Raw genomic sequence first — 25539 nt, forward strand, 5'->3', positions numbered from 1 at the left:
TTGTGAAATATTCACCATAATAAGTCTAGTTAGTAACCATCACTGCACAATTACAACTGTTAAGATCCCTCGTAGCAACTTTCCACTATGTAATAAAGTATTATGAACTGTAGTCACCAAGTTATATATTACATCCCCAGGACTTATTTCCGGAAGTGTATAACTTTGACCACCTTCATCCTTTTTCTCAGCCCACCCCCTGTCTCTGGCCACCACCAGTCAGTTCTCTGTATCTATGAGTTTGGATTTTTGTTTGTTTCACATATAAGTGAGATCTGTCTGATTTATTTAACAGCATAATGGCCTCAAGGTCCATTGGTCTTCCTCTGTCTGATTTATTAAACTTAGCATAATAACCTCAAGTTCCATCTATGTTGTTCCAAATGGCAGGATTTCTTTCTGTGTTATTACTAAATAATATTACATTTTATACACACACACACACACACATGCATACCTCACAGATATTGCAGTTCAGTTTCAGACCAAACATCACAGTGAAGTAGTAACATAAATTTATGGTTTCCCAGTGCACATAAGAAGTATCTTTAAACCATATTATAGTCTATGAAGTGTGCAATAATATTATATCTAAAAAAATGTATATACCTTCATTAAAAAATAACTTATTGCTGAAAAATGCTCACCATCATCTGAGTCTGTTGTCAAAATGACGCTGACAGACTTGCTGAACCAAGGGTTGCCACAAACCTTCAGTTTGTAAAACATGCAGTGTCTGCAAAGTGCAATAAAGTGAAGCTCAGTACAACACAGTATGCCTGTGGACCACATTTGCTTTCTCCATTCATCCACTGAGGGACACTTAGGCTGTTGCCATGTCTTGGCTATTGTGAATAATGCTGCAGTGAACATGCGGGTACAGATATTTTTTCAAGTTAGTGTTTTCATTTCCTTCAGATAAATACCCTGAAGTGGAATTTCTGGATCATCCAGAAGTTCTATTCTTAACTTTTTGAGGAACCTCGGTACTATTTTCCATAGTGGCTTTACCAATTTACATTCCTACTAGCAGTTCATAAGGGTTCCTGTTTTCCCCCCATATCCTCACTTGTGTTATTTTATTTTAGCTTTTTAAATAATAGCCAGTCTAACCAGTGTGAGGTGATATCTCACTGCAATTTTGATTTGCATTTTTTTGATGCGTAGTGATGTAAATAAGCACCTTTTAATGTGCCTGTTGACCATCCATATGTCCTTTTTAAAGAAATGTCTGTTCAGGTCCTCTATGTTTTAATTGGGTTGTTTTGGGACATTTTTACTATTTAGTTGTATGAGTTTCTTTTGTATTTTGGATATTTACCACTTATCAATTACAGGAATTGCATATATTTTTTCCCATTTAGTAGGTTGTCTTTTAATTTGGTTGATCATTTACTTTGCTATGCAGAAGCTTTTTATTTGCTGTAGTCTCACTTGTTTATTTTTGCTTTTGTTGCCTTTGCTTTTGGTTCAAATCCAGAAAAAAAAAAAATCTCCAAGAATGAGATTACCACTTAGTTTTCTAGGACTTTTATAGCTTCAGGTCTTACATTCAAGTTTTTAATCCATTTTGAGTTAATTTTTACATGTGGTGTATGCAATATAGTGGTCTAGTTTTATTCTTTTGAATGTGCCTGTCCAGTTTTCCCAGTTTATCATTTATTGAAGAGATTGTCCTTTCCCTATTGTATATTTTTTGGCTCCTTTGTTGTAAATTAATTAGCCACATATGTATGGATTTATTTCTGGACTCTCTATCTTCTTCCATTTATTTATGTGTGTGTTTTTATGCAAAATATCATACTGTTTTGATTACTACAGCTTTGTCATATAGTTTAAAATCAGGAAGAGTGTTGACTCCAACTTTGTTCTTTCTTAGTATTTCGTTGTCTATTTGGGGTCTTCCGTGGTTCCATACAAATTTTAGGATTGTTTTATTTCTGTGAATATGCCATTGGAATTTTGATAGGGATTGCCTTGAATCTGTAGATTGCTTTGTGTAGTAAGGACATTTTAACAACATTATTTATGCCAATCCATGAGCATGGAATATCTTTCCACTTATTGTGTCTTCAATTTCTTTCATCAATATTTTATACTTTTCAGTGTACAGAACTTTAAACTCCATGGTTATATTTATTTCTGGATGTTTTATTCTTTTGAAAGCAAATATAAATGGGATTGTTTACTTTATTTCTTTTTTATTAAATTATAATTGACAAAATTTTATTAGGTTGATGCAAAAGTACTAGCAGTTTTTACAATTATTTTTATCTTTTTAAAACCACAATTACTTTTACACCAACCTAGTATATTTCAGGTTACAACATAGCGATTCAACATTTATGTACCTTATGATACAATCACTGTAAATCCAGTAACCATCTGCTTTGGACAGTTATTACAATATTATTGTACTCTTTGTAATATACAGTATATCCCCGTGACTTATTTATTTTAGAACTGGAAATTCCTTTTGTTTCCTTTCACCTTTTCACCCATCCATCTCCTTCCCCCAGCTATTCTGGCAACCCTCAGTTTGTTCTTTGTATCTATGAATCTGTTTTGCTTATTTTTTCGATTCTGCATATAAATGAAATCTTATGGTATTTGTCTTTGTCTGAATGATGTCACTTAACACCCTCTAGATCCATCCATATTGTCACAAATGGCACCATTTTATTTTTTTTAAACTGAGTTATATTCCATTGTACATGTATGTAACACATCTTTTTTTTTTTTTTCTTTTTTGTCCATTTATCTATCAGTGGGCACCTAGGTTGCTTCCAAGTCTTGGCTGTTGTAAATAATGTTGCAATGAACATAAGTGTCCGTGTATCTTTTTGAATTAGTATTTTTGTTTTATTCAGATAAATACCCAGAAGTAGAAATGCTGGGTCGTGTGGTAGTTCTATTTTAAATTTTTGAGGAACCTCCATACAATTTTCCATAGTGGATGTACCATTTTACAATCCCACCAGTAGTGCATGAGGGTTCCCTTCTTCCATCTCCTCACCAACACGTGTTTGTTGACTTTTGATTAGTCATTATGACAGGTATGAGTAGATGGGTCACTGTGATTTTAATTTACATTTCCCTGATGGTTAGTGATGCTGACTATTTTTACATATGTCTGTTAGCCTCTCTGTTATCTTTGGAAAAATGTCTATTGAGGTCCTCTATTTTTTTTAAATTTTATTTTATATTGTTTGTTTTTTGGATGTTGAGTTGCATGAGTTCTCTACGTATGTTGGATATTAGCCCATTTTCAGATATATAATTTGCAAATATCTTTTCCTATTCAGTAGGTTTTCATTTCATTTTGTTGATAGTTTCCTTCACTGTGCGATAGCCTTTTTATTTTGATGTAGTTTCATTTTATTTATGGTTTTGTTGTTGTTGCCCAGGGAGACATATCCGATAAAATGTTTATAAGACCAATGTCAAAGAGCTGACTGCTTGTTTTCTTTTTTTCATTTAAGTATAGTTGGTATACAATATTGTATTAGTTTCAGGTGTATAATATAGTGATTTGACATTGTTGCACTTTACAATGTAATCACTCACTGATTCTAGTACTGATCTATCACTGTGCAAATTTTTCACAATGTTATTGACTATATTCCCCTTCTCTTTCCCTCCATCCTGCACACCCCCTTCTCTCTAGCAACCATCATTTTGGTCTCTGTTTCTATGTTTTCTTGTAGGGGTTTTATAGTGTGAGGTCTTACATTGAAGTCTAATCCATTTTGAGTTTTTTTGTATATGGTGCAAGAGAGTGGTACAGTTTCATTTTGTGCATGTATCTGTCCAGTTTTCCCAGCACCATTTATTGAAGAAACTGTCATTTCTCCATGTCATGTCCTTGCCTCCTTTCTTGTAGATTAATTGGCCATGTGTGTGAGTACATTTGTGGGCTCTCTATTCTGTTCTATTGATATATGTGTCTGTATTCATGTTAGTACTATACTGTTTTGATTTCTATAACTTAGTAGTATAGTTTGAAATCAGGGAATATGATACCTAGAACTTTGTTCTTTAAAATTGCTTTAGCAATTTGGGGGTCTTTTGAAGTCCCATATAAATCTAGTTATAGAACTATTTGTTCTAGTTCTATGAAAAAATGTGTTAGTATTTTAATAGAGAATGCATTGAATCTGTGGATTGCTTTGGGAGTATGGACATTTTAATTATGTTAATCCTTCAAATACATTGGCACAGTGTATTCTGACATTTATTTGTGTAACCTTCAGTGTCTTTCATCAATGTTGGGTAGTTTTTAGAGTACAGGATTTCACCTCCTTGGTTAAATGTATCCTTAGGTATATTATTATTTTGATGCAAACTTAGATGGAATTGTTTTCTTAATTTCTCTTTCTAATAGTTCATTATTGGTGTATAGATACACAACAAATTTCTGTATACTAATTTTGCATTCAGAAAGTTTACTGAATTAATTTATTGGTTCTAACAGTTTTTTGATGGAGTTTTTGGGGTTTTCCATATTCAGCACCATGCCACCTGCGAATAGTGACAGTTTTACTTCTTTCCAATTTGAGTGCCTTTTACTTCATTTTCTTGTCTGATTATTATGGCTAGAACTTCTAACACTATGTTGAACAAAAATGGTGAGCATGGGTCTCCTTGTTTTGTTCCTGATATTAGAGGAAAACTTTCACCTCTTCACCATTGAGTATGAAATTAGCTGTGAGCTTGTCATATATAGCCTTTATTATGTTGAGGTATGTTCCTTCTTACTCACATTGTTGAGAGTTCTTATTATAAATGGATGTTGAATTTTTTCAAATGGTTTTTCTGCATTTATTGAGATTATCATGTGATTTTTATTCTTGGTTTTGATAATGTGGTGTATCATATTAATTGACTTGCAAATATCAAACCATCTTTGGATCCCTGAGATAAATCCCACTTGATCATGCACTATCTTGTTGAAAATGTTTGCATCCATGTTCATCAGTGATCTTGGCCTGTAATTTTTTTTTCTTTTTTGTCAAGTTTTTGTCAGTTTTGTTATCGGTGTAATTCTGGACTCATAGAATGAGTTTGGAAGTGTTATTTTTCTCTTCAATTATTTGGAATAGTTTAAGAAGGATAGGTATTAATTTTCTTTAAATGTTTGAAAGAATTCACTTATGAAGACATGTGGTCCTAGATTGTTTGTTTGTTGTGAATTTTTTGATTAGTAATTCAATTTCATTACTAGTAATTTGCCTCTACAGATTTTGTTTCTTCCTGGTTCAGTTTGGAAGGTTTATGTTTCTAGAAATGTATCCATTTCTTCTAGGTTGTACAATTTGTTTGTGCATAATTGTTAGTTGTGTTTTATGATTCTTTGTATTCCTATGGTGTCAGTTGTAACTTTTTTTTTCCTTTTATTTGTGGTTTTATTTATTTGGGCCCTTTCTCTTTTTTTCTTGATGATTTTGGCTAAAGGTTTATCAAGTTTATCTTTCATTGATCATAGTGTCATTGATCCTTTCTATTGTTCTTTTTAGTTTCTACTTTGTTTATTTCTACTCTGATCTTTATCATTTCCTTCCTTCTACACATTTTGAATTTTGTTCTTATTTTTTAAGTTCTTTTAGTTGTAAAATTAGATTGTGTATAGGGCATTATTTTTGTTTCCTGAGGTAGGCGAGTATGACTATGAACTTCCTTCTTAGAACTGCTTTTACTGTATCCCATAGATTTTGGAAAGTTGTATTTCCATTTTCATTTGAGATTTTTACTTTCATATACTTTCCTTTTACTATTTAGCACCCTTTTGTTTCAGCTTAAAGAAGTTACTTTAACATTTCTTCTATTGATGATGAAATCCTTTACCTTGTCTAGAAAACTCTTCATCTCTCCTTCAATTCTGAAGGACAACTTTGCCAGGTAGAGTATTATTGGTTGGCTGGTTTGGTTTTTTTCAGCACTTTGAATATACTCTGTCACTCCCTTCTTTCCCACATTTTCTGCTGAGAAATGTATCTACAGATAGCCAATGTGAGTTCCCTTGTACATGAGAAGTTCTTTTTCCCTTGCTGCTTTTGAGATTGTCACCTTGTCTTTAATTTTTGACAATTATGTGTTTTGGGTTGGATCTTTTTGGGTTTCTTTTATTTGGAACTCTCTGTACTTCCTGGATCTGCTGCATGTGTTTCCTTCCCCAGGTTAGGGATATTTTAGACATTATTTCTTCAAATATGTTTTTTTCTCTTCTTCTCTATTTTCTCTCTGGGATGCCTAAATGCAAATACTGGTCTACTGGAGGTTGTCCCATTAAGTCTGTTAAGCTATGTTAACTTTTTCTTTTTTATTTTTCTTTTTTGCTGCTCTGATTGAATGTGTTCTCACCCTGTGTTCAAGTTAGCTGATCCTTTCTTCCACTTCATCTAGTTTGTTGTTGAATCCCTCTATTGTATTCTTTAGCTCTTTGATTTCTATTTGGTACTTTTATATTTTCTATCTCTTTGTTGAAATTCTCACTTTATTTATGCATTACTGCATAAATGAGAACTCCTAGCCTCAGTAAGCATCTTGACCATTATTTTGAACTCTTTATCAGGTAAATCATTTATCCATGTTTCACTTAGGTATTTTTATGAGGTTTTATTTATTAATTTGGAACATATTCTTTTGTTTTTTCATTTTCCTTGACTCTCTGGATTGTTGTCTCTATATTAGATAAAACAGCCACCTCTCCTAGACCTGAAGGAGTGGCATTGTATAGATGAAGTTTTATTTATTTATTTATTCATTCATTGATTCATTCATTCATTCAATGATACTCTAGCTCTTGGTTGTCTGCACATACGTTTGTGATTCTCCTTTGTGATTTTCCTAAGAACAGGGCAGCTTGTTCTGTACTTAGTGGGTCCCAATAGTTAAGAGTGTATCAAGATCTGTGTCCCAAAATGGGTAGGCTCTAAATCATCACCTAGATTTAGCCTGATGGGAAGCCAAGTCCTCTGGCAGCAGCTTTTAAAGTATCCAATTAGGTCTCTTTCTGGGGAAAACTTGGAGATGGCATTTCTGTCTGCTTCTACTGCACTGAGTGGTAGTATGATAGCCAGTTAAGAACTGTTTATTTGTTTGTTACTATCACGCTGAACCAATGAACATAAGCCTCTCTGTTCACCACAGCCAAGCTATCAAGTGATGTATCTTCTGGGTGTCAGCCACAAAAGTCGGGTTGCTATGTATGTGCCCAAGCTTTCTTGGGGATACTGGTGACCTGGCATGGGACAGAGGGAGAGCCAGAGATGGTATCCACCAGCCTACCTGGTCTCTGGTAATGATTTCAGTCAGGACTCTAGCTGTGTGTTTAATTGTAAGCCTGCCCCTCAGGCCACCACTATGAAGAGAAGCTAATAAGCCTCTTTTATAGAAAAACTGGGTATCTTTCTGTCTGCTGTCTCTGAGCTATGCACTGGGGGGTAGCCACTGTGAGTCCATTTGTGCCCATTAAGTACTGTTTCTCAGTTTGCTAAAGCCTAGTAAGTCTTTCGATGTAAGCTCTTTTGGCTTGCAAAACTAGGTATTTTTTTTGGGGGGGGGGGGTCATCTTTCAGGTGTAGGTCTTAACATGTTGTATTGCTAGATATAGGGCTTAAGCACTTTTCTCCTCAGGGAATAGCTGAGGGTTGTGAATTCCCTCGCCATGAGCTACCATGCTAGGGATTGGGTTTATGGTGATATTGTGTCTAAGCCTCTTTTGCCCATTTCAATGTTTTCTTTATTTATTTCTCATTTTCATGATGTATAAGAGTAGCTCAGCTAGGTTTCGGATTGCTTTCAGTGGGAATTGTTTCATATTTAGCTGTATATTTGGTGTATCTGTGGGAAAAGGTTAGTTCAGATCCTCCTACTGTGCTATGTTGAACTGGCACCCCATTTTATATTTATTGTCTACCTTAACAAGAAAATAATTTTATTTTCCTTTTGTGGGTCAAACAACTGAGGGAGACATAGTATATAATTCTTGTACAGTATGTATCACATAGTTGATAAAGGGCACTGTCAGGTTTTGATCTCCAAAACAGGATCTCTTGAACTATTACCAAAACTATTAAAGCTTTAGTTAAAGTGAACTAATAAAAGGACAACTCCAGGAGTTGTTTCTTCATCCACTCTGTTGACAGAAGCTATTGTCTTTTCACTTACTTCTTGCTTTTAAAATCAGGGTGTCATTGGACAAAATCAGTTAATAAGTGTTAATGGTTAACAGAAGTCATAGTATAAACACAAATGTCCTCTATCTTGCGCATTGTATCATATTTCTAACATTTCCATTTTCTGAGTTCTCTCAGGTCATTTATCAGTATTTACATTATTATAGTAGTTTGTTATTCTATCAACTGAGCTTTAAATATTCCTTAAAAACTACTCTGTGTAATTGTGGTTGGCTCTATTTCACAGTATACTTGATAGTGTTGAGAATGTGGGATATGATTCTTCTTCTCTGTCAGTGACTTCAGCTGTCAACCTCTAAAACAGAGACGCATGGGAACTGTTATTAAAACTTTTTGTCAAAGCAAGAGCACTTCACAAGTGAATAAATCTAGAACAACCAACTTCTCAGTCTCTTGAGCACTTTATTTATTATAAATACAAGTCAATACCACAAGATGGCACCTTCTTACTTTCAACATCTACGATTACAAACAATTATCTTTTTAATGTGTTGTTTCAGATATTATTGAAACCTTATAAAAGCAAAACTCGCTACAAACAGGATCAGCATTTGATGTATATTAAATGAGGTCAGATAATTAAATTCAAAAAAAGAATTTATAAATATTCAGATAAGAAAATTGAAATTACAAAAGCAGAGTTCATCATCATTAAACCAAATTACAACTGTGTGTGATTAATTCTATATTTAGATTGCTCAGTTTTTGTTAAAATGCCATATTAGTAATCAAATAATCTACCTCATTCTCCAATGTAACCACTTATTTCATGTGTACATCCTAACATTCAGAACATGTTTCATTCACAAACCACCTAGCTTTCATCTAGTCCAGCAATTATGCATACTCCATTTTTTTTTTTCAATAGATGCAATCCATGAAGTGCCATCATCCCCTGGCTACAAAACAAAATACAATATTTAAAGGTAAAACCTCAGAGAATTTCTGAAATGGTAACCCATTCTCTCTGTGTTCATGAAAATAGTCAATCCAATTTGAAAGTCTCTGAACTAATGTAAACTCTAGAAAACTCAGTGTTGAAGTATGGGAAGAATAAAGACTTGCACTAATATAGTGCGTAACAATGCAGTGTCAGACTCATCATTTACAGTAAATGCCTTGATTGGACTTTCCTCCGGATTGTCATCATGCTGCTGAAGATAAAGTTTACTCAAGTCTGTGGGAACCCCATCATGTTTTCTTCCTCCCATTTCCAAACAGGAAGAGAAGAGTTTTCGGGTCCCTTGGGAAAATCAAAAAATTAAACACTCACACCCTCAAACAACTTGAAAGCAAAATGGCAGACCAAATAATCCTTGACTCCATGTCCAAATGAAGTTGAGGCATTATATGTTTGCAATATTTGTATTCTGCCTAATATATCACACCATTTGAGATTCCTCAAAAAACTGAGAAGTCTGAGAGCTACAAAAGAGAAAGCGGTTAAGGCAGTTGATGTCTACATTTGGATTTCTTTTTCAGGTTACATGTCTAAGTCTCCATCGTAGGCTAAGGTCAGAGGCTTCTGTTGGGGAGGTGTGCTTTGATGTGGTTTTGGCTTCTTGCTGCAAAGGGAAAAGAATTCCTGAGATAAAGTTCACAAAGCACTGTTTCTCTGCCAAAGACAACTGTGAGGTTTAGAAATTCAAGCAGTTAAATGACAAAAGATTATTTTCTCTGGACTTGTGGCTTTTTCTGAATACTTGTATACTCCAAGCTATTTTCAGGAGAAGCCATCATGCTTTCAAAATCTTAAAAATGGTTTAGTGGAAACAATGAACTTGGTAGAGGGTGGTAGAGGGCACTCTCCTTTCTTGTTCTTGTTTATACATCTGCTGCTCACTAATTCCTAAGCTACTGCAACCTTCACATCACAGATGTTTAACATCATAAGCTGCTGGAGCAGCCAGACACGGGAGCCTTACCCTGGTCTTGTTTTAAGTAAACATGCTTCTGCTCTGGCCTGAAACCTGACATTTAACTGCCAAGTCACCAGAGTCTTGTCAGGAAAATCTCACGGATTCTGCACCTTGCAAAGCCATTCTCACCTGCTCTATTTTATCTGAGGCCAACAACTTGGCCAGGTCAGGGAGGGCTGCTATTCCTTCTCAGAGAGAGAGAAGCTGAAATTGAGTTCTATTGCCAGTTCACACAGTGATACCCCAGTTCCGGAGCAAAACACCCTGCCGTTTACTCTTTGATTTGCATTATGGGTGAATCTCAATTTCTGTCTATGAACACTTATAGTTTGAATTCAGCCACACATTGCCCCACCATTCCTCGTCATCGTCTTTGCTTTGCCACGCCTTCAGAGCCCAGCTAGCAAGGAGGCATCTCCTTCCCCGTCTCTAAATTCTTATACTATTTATTTTACAGTAATATCTATTACTAATTAGATGAACAGTAAGTGACAAGCCCTCTGATGGGCATTTTACATAAAAATCTCAATAAATTCCAGAATGACACTGAGAGGGAGGCATTAGAATAATTGCTACTTTACAGACAAGGATGAGAGAGGCTATTTACCTCCTGTCAAGTCACTGAGTGCGCGGCTGAGCCTGGAGTCTAAATAAGTCCAGCACCCAGACCCATGCCTTTAACCTCGTCACACATCCTCTCTCTACACAAGTCATTACTGAGGCACTTAGTAGAAACAACTTTGTTCATGTTTATACTCTGAGTGAATTTAAATTAGAAGTAAATATTTTAATGTGTGCAATTCAATGACATTAGTACATTCACCATGTTGTGTAACCATCACCCCAAAGGGAAACTATATCCACTAAGCAGTCTCTCCCCACTCCATAACCCAGCTCCCCAACAAATATTTATCAACTTTCTGCATCTATGGAGTTGTCTGTTGCGGATATTTCACATAAATGGAATCACTATAGGTGGAGTTTTGTGTCTGGCTTTTTCACTTATTGGTTAAATCGTAGAATTTCATATTTATACAAATTTTACCACAATTAGAAAAATCAAAAAGGTGTTTGATAAAATTAAAATGGTGGCAGGGAGAGAATGTCCCAGTTTAAAATGTTCAAGTTCTAACTTAAGGAGAAAATCTTATTATTATTTTTTTTTTAGGTTTTATATTTGAAGTAAATTATAGAAGCTAAAGAGAAACATTTTTTCAATGATTAAAACAGAAACTTAAAAGAGTCCACAGAGCCTATCAGTGCCCCCAGTCAGCACCTGGCATGCAGTGGGTGCTCAATTGACTTGTTGAGGCCTGGGCATTGGCTTCAGGCAAACAGCTTCCAATCAGAGAAGCTGCAAGGCAGAAACATGCTTTAGAATCCTCTGTAAAGGGACCCTCAACCTCCATAATTTCCTGCTTCCCAGGTCATTTTCATTTCTCCAAAGGGTTTTATTGCTTACTTAGCTGAATGACATTCAATTTAACTTTATATTAATATATACGTATATTCCAGTGGCTCTAGTCAGACTGCTGGGCTCAGGCTCCAGCATGGAGAATGGACCAAGCTTGAAATAGGGTCCTGAGTACTCTAATCTGCAGCATTTAAAGGTATTAAGAAAACACACAAATAAGAATAGAGTAACGGGGAAGCGACAGCTTGTGTATCAACCATGGTGGTGGTGGTGGTGGTGGTGGTGGTGATAGTGGGGGATATCTTCATGTCAAAAAGGAGTACCTGGAGGTTTGTCTGAAATGACAATAGAGGTCCCCTCTCCCACCTATCTTTTTGGGGGAGCAGGGGAAGAGAGGGGGAAAGAAATGTAAGTGCTTTCTTCCAAACACAGTTTTTGGCAATTCAGTCTGAGTTGGCATTATGCAAAGAGAAATGGGAGAGCTGAGTTCTGGGGAGTGGGGATGAGAGATAAGATGGCAGGATCTTTATAAAGAGATAATAATATTCCTGGGAGACAGCTAGTGTGGGCCAGCCTCTGTGAGCTGGGCCTGGAAAATTCTGCTCAAAATATTATACAGATATTTTTATACCAGTTTCCATGTATGGAATTATGAATATTGTGTCCATCTCCGGGGAAAAAAACAAAAAACAGAGCTCCTAATTTATAAGACTTGGATTTTTATGGGCTGTGGTGTGTGTTGGGGATTATTGTGATCAAACACTCATTTTATCATATTTTTTCGTATTGTATAACCTCTCAATTGACAGATACTAAAATCACAACTATGAATGTGTGAGATCTGAGAACTTTTATAGAGTTTAAAAGATCTCAAGTGTTAGCAACCATTGAATAAGGTGGCACTTTGTTGGTTAGCTGAAGCTTTACAACACTTCTGGGCTAGTAAAAAGAACCCCGAGAGGAGAGCTGAGGGAGGGGGCTGCCCTCTATAAAGCCAGCAACCAGGAGACTTGTATTTTTTTTCTCTTTCAATTATAGTTGATATACAATATTATATTAGTCTCAGGTGTACAACACAGTGATTAGACATTTATGTAACTTGCAGAGTGATCACCCTGATAAATCTAGTACCCATCTGACACCATACAAAATTATTAGAATATTATTGACTATATTCCCTGTGCTGTACTCTATATCCCTGTGACTATTTATGTAACTGCCAGTTTGTACTTCTTAATCCCTTCATCTTTTTCACCTGCCTTCCTAACCTTCCACCTATCTGGCAACCATCAGTTTGTCTGTTTTGTTTGTTTATTTTATCCTTTAGATTCCACATATAAATGAAGTCATTTGGTATTTGTCTTTCTCAGTTTGACTTATTTTACTTAGTATAATACTCTCTAGGTCCATCCATGTTGTTGTAAATGGTAAGAATGCATTTTTTTCTACGGCCGAGTAATATCACATTTTATATATGTATATATATTCTTTATCCATTCATCTATTGATGGAAACTTAAGTTATATCCATATCTTGCCTATTGTGAATAGCGCTGCAGTGAACACAAAGGATTTAGCATTTATCTTTTTGAGTTAGTTATCTTTTTGAGTTAGTGTTTTGGATTTCTTCAGATAAATACCCAGAAGTGAAATTGCTGGGTTATATGGTAGATGTATTTTTAATTTTTTGAGGAGACTCCATACTGTTTTCCATAGCAGCTGCACCAATTTACAGTCCCACCAACAGTGCACAAAAGTTCCCTTTTCTCGAATCCTCCCCAACACCTACTTTGTTGATTTATTGATGATAGCCATTCTGACAGGTGGGGGGGTCATAGCTCATTGACATTTTTAAAAAAGATTTCATTCCTTTTTATTGCTGAGTAATATTCCATTTTATACACATATATATGTGTCTTCTTTATCCATTCATTATTTGTTTTGTTTTTCTTTTTTATTAGTTTCAGATGTACAAAACAATGTAATAGACATTGATACCCCTCACAAAGTGATAGCACCCCCTCTCCTAATCTCCTACCCCTCTGACATCATATACAGCTGTTACAATTCCATTGACTCTATTCCCTACGCTGTACTCCACATCCCCTGACTATATATATATATATATATATATATATCAATATATCAATTACATTATAGTTGACATTTTAATTTGCACTTCCCCGATGATTAGTGATGTTGAGCATCTTTTCATATGTCTATTGGCCATTTATATATTCTTTTTGTAGAAATATCTATTCAGGTCCTCTGACCATCTTTAAATCGGATTGTTTATTTAGCTGTTTGTATGTCATATATGGCCTTTATTATGTTGAGGTATTCTCCTTCTATCCTCACTTTGCTGATAATTTTTATCATAAATGGATGCTGGATTTTATCAATTTTTTTTTGTTTTTCCTGCATCAATTGATGTAATATTGTTTTTTATCCTTCATTTTGTTTATGTGGTATATCATGTCAGTTGATTTGCAGCTGCTGAACCAAATGTGCACCCCAGGAATAAATCCCACTTGATCATGGTGCATGATATTTTTAATGTATTGCTGAATTCAGTTTGCTAACATTTTGTTGAGGATTTTTGCATCTATATTCACCAGGGAAAACAGCCTATAATTTTCTTTTTTGTTTTGTAATGTCTTTTTCTGCGTTTGGTACCTGGTTTATTTTAGCCTCATAAAAATGAGCTTGAGAACCTTCCCTTCTCTTCAAGTTTTTTGGAATAGTCTGAGAAGGATAGGTATTAATTCTTCTTTGAATTTTTGTAAAATTCTCCTGTGAAGCCATGTGGTCCCGGACTCTTTTCCCCCTTAGGAGTTTTTGATTACCGATTTGATTTCAATAGCAGTTATCACTTGTTCAAATTTTGTTTCTTCCTGATTCAGCCTTGGTAGAGCGTATGTTCCTAGGAATGTATCCATTTGTTCCAGGCTGCCCAATTTGTTTGCCTATAATTATTCATAGTATTTTCTTATAATCATTTGTGTTTCTGTGGTGTGTTTGTTACCACTCCTCTTTCATTTCTGATTTTCTTTATTTGGGCTTTCTCTCTTTTTTATTGATGAGTTTGATTAAAAGTATATATATATATATATATATATATATATTTTCCCCCCAGAGAACCACCTCTTGGTTTCATTCATCGTTTATATTGTTTTTTTCAGACTCTATTTCATTTACATCAGCTCTGATCATTATTACTTCTTTTCTTCGATTCATTTTGGGCTTTGTTTTTCTAGTCCTTTCGGTGTTAGGTTAGATTGTTTCTTTAATATTTTTCTTGTTTCTTAAGGTAAGCCTGTATTGCTCTAAATTTCCATCTTAGAATGGCTTTGGCTGTGTCCCGTAGGTTTTTGTGCCCTTGTTTTCATTTTCATTTATCTCAAGGTACCTTTGATTTCCTCCTTAATCTCATTGTTATCCCATTCATTGTTTAGTAGCATGGTACTTAGCCTCCAGGTGTCAGTGTGTTTTTCAGTTTTCTTGTAATTGATTTTTAGTGTTATAGCATTGTGATCAGAGAAGGAGACTGATATGATTTCAATCTTCTTAAATTTACTAAGATTCGTTTTGTGGCTGAACATGTAGTCTATCTTGAAAAGTGTTCCATGTGCACTTGAAAGTATATTCTGCAGCTCTGTGGTGAAATGTCCTAAAAATATCAATTAAGTACATCTGGTGTAATGTGTCATTTAAGGTCACTGTTTACTTGTTGATTTTCTGTCTGTATGATGGATCCACTCATGTCAATGTAATATTAAATTCCCCTACTATTACTGTCAATTTCTCCCTTTATGCACATCAGTATTTGCTTTATATATTTATGTGCTCCTACATGGGGTGCATAGATGTTTATAAGAGTTATTTTCTTTTGTTGGATTGATCCCTTTATTATGAAATGTCCTTCTTTGTCTATGGTTATAGGTTTTGTTTTTAAAGTCTATTTTGTCTGACATAAGTATTGTTACCCCAGTTTTTTTTTTGTTTGTTTGTTTTTTAAATTTCCATTTGCATGAAATATATTTTTCCATCCCTTTACTTTCAGTCTGTAGGAGATCTCTTCTAGGCTATCTGTGTATGGGTCTTGTTTTTTTTATCCACCCTATGTCTTTTGATTAGAGCATTTAGTCCATTTACATTTAAAGTAATTATAGATAGGTATATGGTTATTGCCATTTTATTAGTTGCTTTTTTTACATTGTTTTTGTAGTTCTTCTCTGTTCCTTTCTCATTCTTTTGCTCTCTTCTCTTGTATGTTGATGACTTTCTATAGTGTTGTATTTGGACTCCTTTCTCTCTCTCTCTCTCTCTCTCTCTCTCTCTCTCTCTCTCTCTCTCTCTCTCTCTCTCTCTCTCTCTCTCTCTCTCTCTCTTTGTCTCGGTATACGAGTATCTCTTGTAGAGTTTGGATTTGTGGTTACCATGTGCTTCGTATACACCAAACTATGTTTGTAACAGTCTATTTTAAGTTGATGGATACTAAGTTAGAACACACTCTAAAATCACTACAATTTTTGCTCATCCTTCCACATTTATGTTTTCATCATTGTGTGTACCCTTAATTTATTGTTTTAATTTCACATGATCTTTGTATTTTTGCCTTTTAACCTTTGCCTTTATAAGTGAGAATTGTTTTTCCTATTTTCTTATTCATATTTTTGATCTTTTATTATTAAAGAAGTCCCTTTAACATTTCTTGTAATACCAGTTTAGTGGTGATGTACTCCTTTAGCTTTCTCTTGTCTGGGAAAATCTTTATCAGTCCTTTGATTCTAATTTATAGCTTTGCTGGGTAGAGTAACCTTGTTTGTAAGTCTTTGCCTTTCATCACTTTGAATATTTCAAGCCAGTCCCTTTGGGCCTGCAAAGTTTCTATTGAGAAATCAGCTGATAATCTTATGGGAGTTCCCTTGTACACAACTGACTGATTTGATCCTATGCTTCATCTAATCGGCTGTTAATTCCCTTTAGTATGTTCCTGATTTCAGTTATTCTTCATTTCTGACTGGTTCTTTTTTATGGTTTCAATCTCTTTGTTAAAGTTCTCACTGAGTTCATTTATTATTCTCCTAAGTTCATTGAGCATCCTTATACCCAGTGTTTTGAATTCTGTATCTGGTAGATTGCTTGTCTCCATTTTGTTAAGTTCATTTTCTGGACTTCTGACTGGTTCTTTCACTTGGGACATGTTTCTTTGTCTCCTCATTTTGGCTGTCTATGTTTGTTTCTATGTATTCGGTAGATCTACTATATCTCCCAGTCTTGGCAGTGTGGTGTTATGTAGTAGGTATCCTGTGGAGCACAGTGGTGCAGTCTTCTTGACCTCTTGAAACAATGTTCCAGGGTTGTCCCTTGTATGTGTTGTTCTGTTGTAGGTGAGGCTTGATTGTTATTGGCATGTCAGTAGGTGGGATTGACTCTCAAGTTGACTAGCTGTGAGGACCTGCCATGACTACAGCAGACAATTTGTTTTGTGGGGGTGACTCCACAGAGCTGGATCCACTTTAGCAGGGCTCTGGTGTCTGCTGAGTCTGCCCTTGGGGTGTGTCATTTGTGGACTTTATTGGGTGGTGCTTTGGTAAGATCTGAAGATAGACACTGCGTGTGTTTGTCCTGGGCCCTCTTGGGATATGCTCTGGTGTACCAAGGTCAGCCACTGCCTGGGGGACCTGGTAGGAACTACAAAGTGATCTACAGTTGGTTGCTACCTGTGCTGGGCTAGGAGTTGCCTGAGAGAGGCTATGCTGTGAACCGAGGCAGGCTGTCACTAGTGCGGCATTTGGGTCTGCTTAGCAAGAGGCACAGGGCATGCTGAAGACATCTGCTGGTTATCTGGGGTTTGTGGACCTTTCAGAGATTTTAGGAAAGTCCACAGCTCTAGCCAAGCCTGGCAGCTTCTGAAGAAGAACTGCTGAAAGAGGTTCGGGCATGTGAGTTGAGTGGGATGGAGCCTCAGAGAATCACCAGGGTGGGGTGAACTGTGTTAGCCAGATTAATAGACAGCACAGATTCAGTGCCCATATTTGTCTGCCAGGTGGGTCGGGAGAGGTTTCAAGAAAGAAACAATGGCAAATGCCAGCACTTCATCCTTGGAGAGAGCTGGCTGAAGCTAGTCAATCAGTTTCTCCCTGTGTGTCCCTGGTGTTTTTCAAGCTGCTGCCCTTGTGCTGGAGCTCAGATGAATCAGTTTGTGAGAAAGTGAGTCTGTCCTTGGGGTCTTTACAATCTGTGGTGCCTAGCTCTTTAGCAGCCTGTCATCTCTCTTGAACACAAACTTCGCTGGTTTTCACAGGCAGTTGTTATGGGGATTTTCCTTCCCTGCACTGGTGCCCTAGGCTGTGGAGCTGGGACCTCTTGCTCCTCATGGGGGGGGGGGCCCTCAACAGCTGAGATATCCCTCCTGATTCTTAATCTCCAGACCATGGGTGTGGGACCTGCCTGTTCCATGTCTCTGCCCCTCCCATGTGGCTTCTTCTTTATATCTTTAGTTATAGGGCTTCTGTTCAGCTAATGTTCAGGTGATTCTCAATGACGTTTGTTCTAAAATTCCATTGTAATTTTGATGGGTCTTGGGAGGAGGTGAACACACAATTTAACCTACTCTGTCATTTTGACCAGAAATCTCCAGGAAACTTGTTTTTAGAGGCCCCTGTTCCCTTCCATTTCTCCCTTACTGGTATTAATTTTTCCCTCACATAATAAGTTTTGTCTTTAAGCATATGTCACCTCAATTCTGGTATCAGAAAAGGTGTGATCACTTCACGGTAAATCAAGACCCACAAACACCTGGCACATAGACCACCACCAATCATTCTCTAATCCATCATGCAACCCTGGCTATAAGAGATCATTGCTGACACACATTAAAGTGACCTTTTCCACAATCATTGGCATCTTAGCAAAGGATAAACACGTGAAGCCAGAGAAGTGAGTTCATTATGAACACACAAGAAATCTGCTAGCACTTCTTAATAGTATTGAATCAAGCCATAAACTCTCATCACCAGGCCAGTGGAGATTAAATAGTGTGATGAAAGCCAGAAATTGTCTTTTGTTTGCAGTTACTCCTGAGGGATGACCCTCTGGAAGTAGGGGTGCCATTCCCAAACTTGGGGAGAATAAGAGACCATTTACTGAGTTGTGCTAAGCAAGGCAGAATGGATATCATTATCTGTAGTAACTTCCAAGCACTATATCTATGCATAGATGAACTAAGAGCTCAACCAGTCATCCCCATTAAAGTGCCGCAGGGATTTTTATTTCTAGGGGAACTAGGACATCAGTAATATTTTCAAAATCTTCAAACACTGATGACAGATATACAGATAGTATCTGAATGATGTCCTTAAGATGACTTTTTTATATTTTCTCAAAAGCATTTCCATATTTTATTATAAATTGCTTTCATCTAAAAGTATACACATAAGATCTGGCATATTATAGCAGTTCTCTTGTCCTAAATCTTTTATTTTTGGAGAGAAAATATAAAATCTCCAAAACTGTCTTCCTCTAACTCTTCTGCAAGCTATTTAATAGAAGTAGATGCTGTGATAGTATCTATTGTATTCTTGAGGCATATCACAAGGGTAAATGGTACATGTTTTAATATCAATTAGATGTGTTTCTAGGTCTATCACTTAATTTACTTTGGAAACAAGGAGTCTCTAAAAAATATGAAAGTGGTAGACAGTGCATTCAGTCTAAAGAGCTTTTAGAATTACTCAAGGGAAAGAAACTCTGGAGACTGGAAGACCAGTGGAAAGAGCATACACTGTGGGGTTAGACAAACCTGGAGCTTATTTTACCAGGCTGATGATCTCAGATAAGTTATTTTACTTTTCTAAGGATCACTTACTCTCTCTTTAAAATGAGGATAAAAACAACATCTTATTAGATTATTATGAGGACTGAATAAGGCAATCTGTGTAAAGTACTTTGTTTGACAGATAAATATTATACTTTTTTTCCTGCCTTTTGTCTCTAAAAATCATGGGCAATACATTACTTGTTTTACTTATCCACTCACTTATTCATACAGTTATTCATTTGTTCAATACATATCTGTCAAACTTGTGCTGAAAAATATATCAAAAAAATATAGCCATTACACCTATTCCTCTCCCTCCCACAAAGTCCTTGGGGTTGGGTAGAGAAGGAAGATATTTATACAAATAACTAAAATACCAGTATGGAGTAAGCCATAGGAGAGAAGGCATGGAGAAGTTATTCTAGATTGTTTGATAAGGAAAATGTTGGCACTAGAGTTTTAATGGGAAGAACAGGTAGAATGCCAATAGCTAATGGTGACAAATTCATTCTAGATGAATGCAATATAGTGGAGGAAATCATGGAAGTGGAAGCCTCTTTGCAGAATTAGAATGCACCACCCTAAGTGCCCTAAAATAAGGTTACTTCTCCTAAAAAATTATCCTTCAGAAATAGATTGTAGCCTTTTTTTCAACTCCTGTAACTCCTATAAATCTTTCATATTATGAGGCATTACCTTGTACTTTTACAACACATTTTTTAAAATTGGGGATCATACATACGCGCGCGCACACACACACATTACAAATAACATGGCCAACTTTTCTAAGGTATATGCATAGATACTTGGGTCTTGGGATAAAACTTCTGAAACAGCAACACAAAGAGATAGAAAGAAGTGCTGTATCTCAAACAATTGAGATGGAAATAAATATGGTAAACTTGAAAAACTGAATTTGACTATGGAAAGGAAATTACAGAAGTGACAGTGATTGATCTGAAAGATATATGTGAACTTTGAATAAACTGTTATTAAATTACAGAAAATGAGTATTTTATAATGCAATAACATAGAATGTAGGAATATTGATGTGAATGCATTAACTAAGCACATTAATGAATGCATTAACTAAGCACATTAAATATTAAAGTAGAAAATTTAATACTTTATCAAAATAAAAAATGTTTATTAAGGAAGTGAAATATTTTTTCTTTGTGTTTTTAATGTTCAATGATAACATGAAGCCTTAAATATATTTGGGACTATACAACCTAAACTGTCTAGAGCATAAGAAAATAGGAGAAGATGACGTTGAATTTGTTGTTTGGGCTCAAACTGTAAAGAGGTTAGTTGACTGGCCAGGCAGCTAGAACACAAGTTTCATTTGCTGTCAATGGGCAGCCACTGCTGGTGTCTGAGTAGGAGAGGAGCTGAGCACCTGGCTAAGTTTTAGGGAGACTAATCTGACTGGAGAAGGGAACTTTTGTAGTGGTCCAAATATGGAGCAATTGTGTTATTTCCCAAAGAGGGATTATTAAGACCAGGTATTGAGGATGAAAAAATAGATATGAGAAATAATATACATAAATATTTATGTAATTTGGTCATGGAAAAGTGAGTGGAAACTTGATTTTTTTCAAAAAAAAAATATTAAATTTCTCTAGAAGATTGTTTGTTACCAGAATTCAGTGATGTACCTAATTAATCCCCAGAGCCTACAGTCATGCAGAAAAGGCCACAGTAAATATTTATCATTAAAGGGATGGATTAAGGTTAACACAATTTTAAGTTGGAGGGAATGGAGAAATGTAAAAAGGCAACGTTTTGATTATTAGTAACAGTTAATTTTAGATCTCTGCTATTCGAGGGAAGAGGGAGCTATACAAACTGGAACTGGGGCCGTGGCTGATAACAACTAGAACACATCCAAGCTTTTAAAGACTAATAGATTATCTGACACTGTATTTAATCCCTTGTTTGGAGAGCAGTTTCTCATGTCAAAGCTTCATGTCCTTTGTTGCAATTTCAGACTTTCTCCTCTGTTTCTACTATTTTCTGGTAGTGAGCGCCTCCTATCACTTGAAATCTCTCATATACCGTGTTTCTCTGAAAATACGACTTAGCTGGACAATCAACTCTAATGCGTCTTTTGGAGCAAAAAATCAATATAAGACCTTATAAGGTCTTATTTTACTATAATATAAAACCGGATAATATAATATAATATAATATAATACTGGGACTTACATTAATTTTTGCTCCAAAAGACGCATTAGAGTTGATTGTCTGGCTAGGTCTTATTTTCAGGGAAACAGGGTAATATGTCTTTGAACTTCACATTTGTTCATTAAAACAGGATCTAAGCAATACTTACAAAACATTAATTCAAATATAAAAAAGGTCATTGGATTATAGGCTGAATGACTAACTGAAGGTGTTACTTTTTATTATAACATTGTAGAAACATAAGTTGGATAGAGATTCAATTTCTATCACTATAGGTGGCAGAAAGAATTAAAGTCATATTTTCGTCACTAACTTTCACTGACCAACAGCAAAGATTTAAGAACTGTATAGCTTTGGAAACAGAAATTGAGGCTAAATTTGTTTAGCCTGATTTTGAATTTAGATTAAAACTTGGGTAATATTTTTCAATGAATTAGTTTATGAGACCAATGAATATCTTGATCAATAATATTTTTAAAAATTCTGCTTAGGAAACTAATAAAATATCCTCAACACACTAGAAAACATCTAAATGTATTTACTTCTGTCTCATCAACTAAAATATATTCTGTACAATACACTAATCATACTTTTTTGAGAGTTATACATTTTCTGAACTGGTCACAAGATGAGATTCATGGAATTGACAAATTTTGTCTCATAGCTGGTCAATGTAGCTAATACTTAGTTCTGCTATTTAAAATGTACTAACAGGTTGTTTGAACCAACTGGTCACTTTAACCTAACTTGTCAAAATAGACCAATTTAAGAACTAGAACTACCTAGTATAATAATGGTTCTCAGAATTGGCTGTATATTAAAATTACTCGGGACACTTTTAAACATCCTAGCCATAGGCAAAACTAATTAAATCAGTATCTCAGGCTGGGATCCAAGAATCAGTCCCCTGGAGATGCCAGGAGATACCAATGAAAACAGATGCCAAACTGAAAACTACTGATATAAATCAAAATACTATAATGGGAAAGTCCTGACTAATGATTTGTCTCTTGCACCTTCTGATGTTATTTGAAAATAAAATGAAAGAATGTCATTTCAAATGAGGACAGTAAAGATAATGATCTCCCATTTCAACTATTCAACACTTCTACTGTTGATTATTTGTGGGTTCAAGTGTCCTGTTATAATGGCCAATGATCCTGATATGAATATGCTACCCATAAAAACATGGACTATAAACTGGTAATTAGTACTTACCAAACAAGGTAGGAAGTAAAGACTAGGAAAATCATGATAAGAAAACCACCACCTGAAACGCCATAAACCCAAATTTTCACTCGGCCATCTGTTTAAAATGAGATAAAATAACAAGCTTAGCATACAAAAGCTTTATTTATCATTTAAATTTATTATTTATAAGACTTGCATAAGTCATAAGCATAAGGGGAAATACCCAAATGTGATAGCTATCAAATGTAAAAAAGGTGAAAATGTAAGATAATCTATCAAAATTTTCACAATGCTAAACAAACACTGGCAACCATTAATATCTAACAACTATCAGGCTATTTTGAATTAATTTTCATGTGTGTATAGTCTTATACATGTAATACAAAAGTATTGCAAAACATTTTGACCACGTAAGTAGAAGAAATAAATTATAATTAAACACTCCTGAGTGCAAAGAAAATTACTATGACCATTTTTTATGGCTTTGCATCCTGAATGGTGTTGGATGAACCAAACCTGCATGGCCAAGTAAGCTAACCAATTTACCAAATAACTGTACAATAACCACATGTGTGCAAGTATACATTATTTTGGACTTGCTATCTGCTAGATTTAAGGAAAAATAGGTAATGGTCTGGTCAGTTTTCGAACAACATGAATAAGATGTTTTTAAAACTTTATTGTGACTTTTACTATATAACTTAAGTGTATGCATATTTGATCTATATATGATCGAAATTTGACTTGTTTCTGGAACTGTAGTGTTTTTTGCTCTATTTTATGTGAGCATACAGTTAACTAAACTTAGAATTGGACTAACAAAGGAACTGTAATCCTTCTCTGAAAGATGTACACAACCAGAAGGTTCATTTTAAGCCATGAATGTAATTAACGGCAGGTCCAAAAAACACATCTCAGCATCTTATTCTAAAAGCTTCTGTAGGATGAAAAACAATCAAAATCTTGTAAACAACACTTCTTTGGAGTAAAACACAATTTCCTTCAATTATATCCTGACCACCTATTATAGTTTCTGCTTACGAGACACTTTCAAGCTTCAGTCAGGTTTTAGAATGAGGTTTCAATGCAGTAATGATATTTTTCTAGAGTCATAAAGCTATTAACAAAGCTTTGATCCTCATCTCTTTGAAACACTAATGATGAAATCTCCTAATCTGAGTTTTTTACATTTGTAATTAAAAAAAAAAAAAAGTCTTCCCTAAGTGAGAATGTTCCTTTAATCTTATTAACCCTAAACTTAATAGAGTGGAAATCTTGGGAGGATCCAGTACTTTTAAATTCCCAGTGGAGAGGTCCATGATCTTTAAGTATGTTGCTTAAAAAAGAAAAAAAACTCTTTACAGTAACATAATGGATATAAGGTCAAACTTCAAGCTACAAAAAAGATATGCGGTGAAAAATAAGCCTTCCTGCTACCCTCTCCTCTCAGTTCCCTACGTAGGAGCTACCATTGTTACCAGTTTCCTTGTAAATCATTTCACCATTGTTTCTGCACTTGCAAGCATGTGGATATGTACACACAAATACATGCTTTATTTTTTTAAAGACACAGTTGGTACATATCATTCCCTTTGATTTGTACTTCCTTTCACTTAACAATATATGTTAGAAATATTTCCATTCTGGTTCATAAAGGTCTAATTCATTCTTTTTAATGTATCCATAGTATATATTGCATAATTGTCTCTAGAGATATTTATGTTGTTTCCACTCATTTTCTACATAAAAAGCCATCATGTAATGAATATAATTTACAGTAGTATATGTGTGTATATTGTATGATGAATTACTAGGAGAAAAATTCTGTTACAATGTGTGATCTATATTGCCTAGATGCTCTCCTAAAGGTTGCTCCAATTTATACTCTCAAAAAAACATAGTGAAAGTTATAAACTCTTCCCCAAGTAAATATATAGTATATATGCTTATATACATATATATGAGTACACAATAATTTATATATGAATAATTTATATGTATACACATAGACACATGTATATTTATATACATGATACTATTGATGCTTTCTTTAATTAAACTACCAAAGGTTAAGGACCTCACTTGTAAATTTAAAGACTCATATCCTGGAACTTTTCCTGAAGTGGGTCTACAGGCAACAAGTAAGCCTGGCTACATTGCATACCATGTGTCCTTCAAAGTAAAATTACTACTTAGTTACAACATGAATAAGATGTTTTTAAAACTTTATAGCATACCCAGACATACAGGGGAATCAGAAGTGAGGAAGATATTGTGATCCTCCTTATAAATGGGTTGAAGATTGCAAATCTTGTTTCTTCCACAAGATCTAGGGTCCTTTGGGGCTGGCCTCTGGTTTTTATTTCATTTAAGCACAACATCAAGGCACTTTTGGTCTGGCAAAGGCCTAGGGTTTCGTAGGAGAGTTCGCAGGGTGTATTTTGCCTAAGCTTTGTCTGTCTCTTCCCTCTCCATGCCCTGTGACTTATGTCACTTTGTTCAGTCATTAGTAGCATTTTGTTTCTTAGAAGTGGTACATCTGATAGAGTGTCTTGCTTTCATTTTCTGCCCACTTTACAAAGTGAGAAGCAGAGACCAGTGCTATGTAAAGGCCTTTATGACATGACTTTCAGACATTATGTCCCTTACTGATAGTGTGACCTTGGTCAAATTTATTTGCGCAGTTTCAGACTACTAATTTCTAAAATAGGAATGATAGCATCTCATTAGGTTGCCAGAAAATAAGGAAATGATTCCTGCACTATAACCAGCACAGAACCACAGGGTACGCAGAAAGCATCTAATA

At 35.3% G+C, this 25539-nt stretch overlaps 1 protein-coding gene across 1 annotated transcript in view; it reads right to left on the bottom strand.

Moving 5' to 3' along the window:
• Positions 1 to 8584: 8584 nt before the first annotated feature.
• Positions 8585 to 25539, bottom strand: part of THSD7B (thrombospondin type 1 domain containing 7B) — a 797596-nt gene continuing 780641 nt past the window's right edge. Inside the window, exons 27-28 of the mRNA XM_033111445.1 lie at positions 22761 to 22848; positions 8585 to 9763 (exon numbers count right to left, since the gene is read on the bottom strand). Of these exons, the coding sequence (XP_032967336.1) occupies positions 9682 to 9763; positions 22761 to 22848 (170 nt within the window). The 3' untranslated portion in view covers positions 8585 to 9681. The remainder of the gene's footprint in view (positions 9764 to 22760; positions 22849 to 25539) is intronic.

Source organism: Rhinolophus ferrumequinum, chromosome 8 (assembly GCF_004115265.2).
Source record: "Rhinolophus ferrumequinum isolate MPI-CBG mRhiFer1 chromosome 8, mRhiFer1_v1.p, whole genome shotgun sequence".
In the NCBI taxonomy this organism is placed as follows: Eukaryota; Metazoa; Chordata; class Mammalia; order Chiroptera; family Rhinolophidae; genus Rhinolophus; species Rhinolophus ferrumequinum.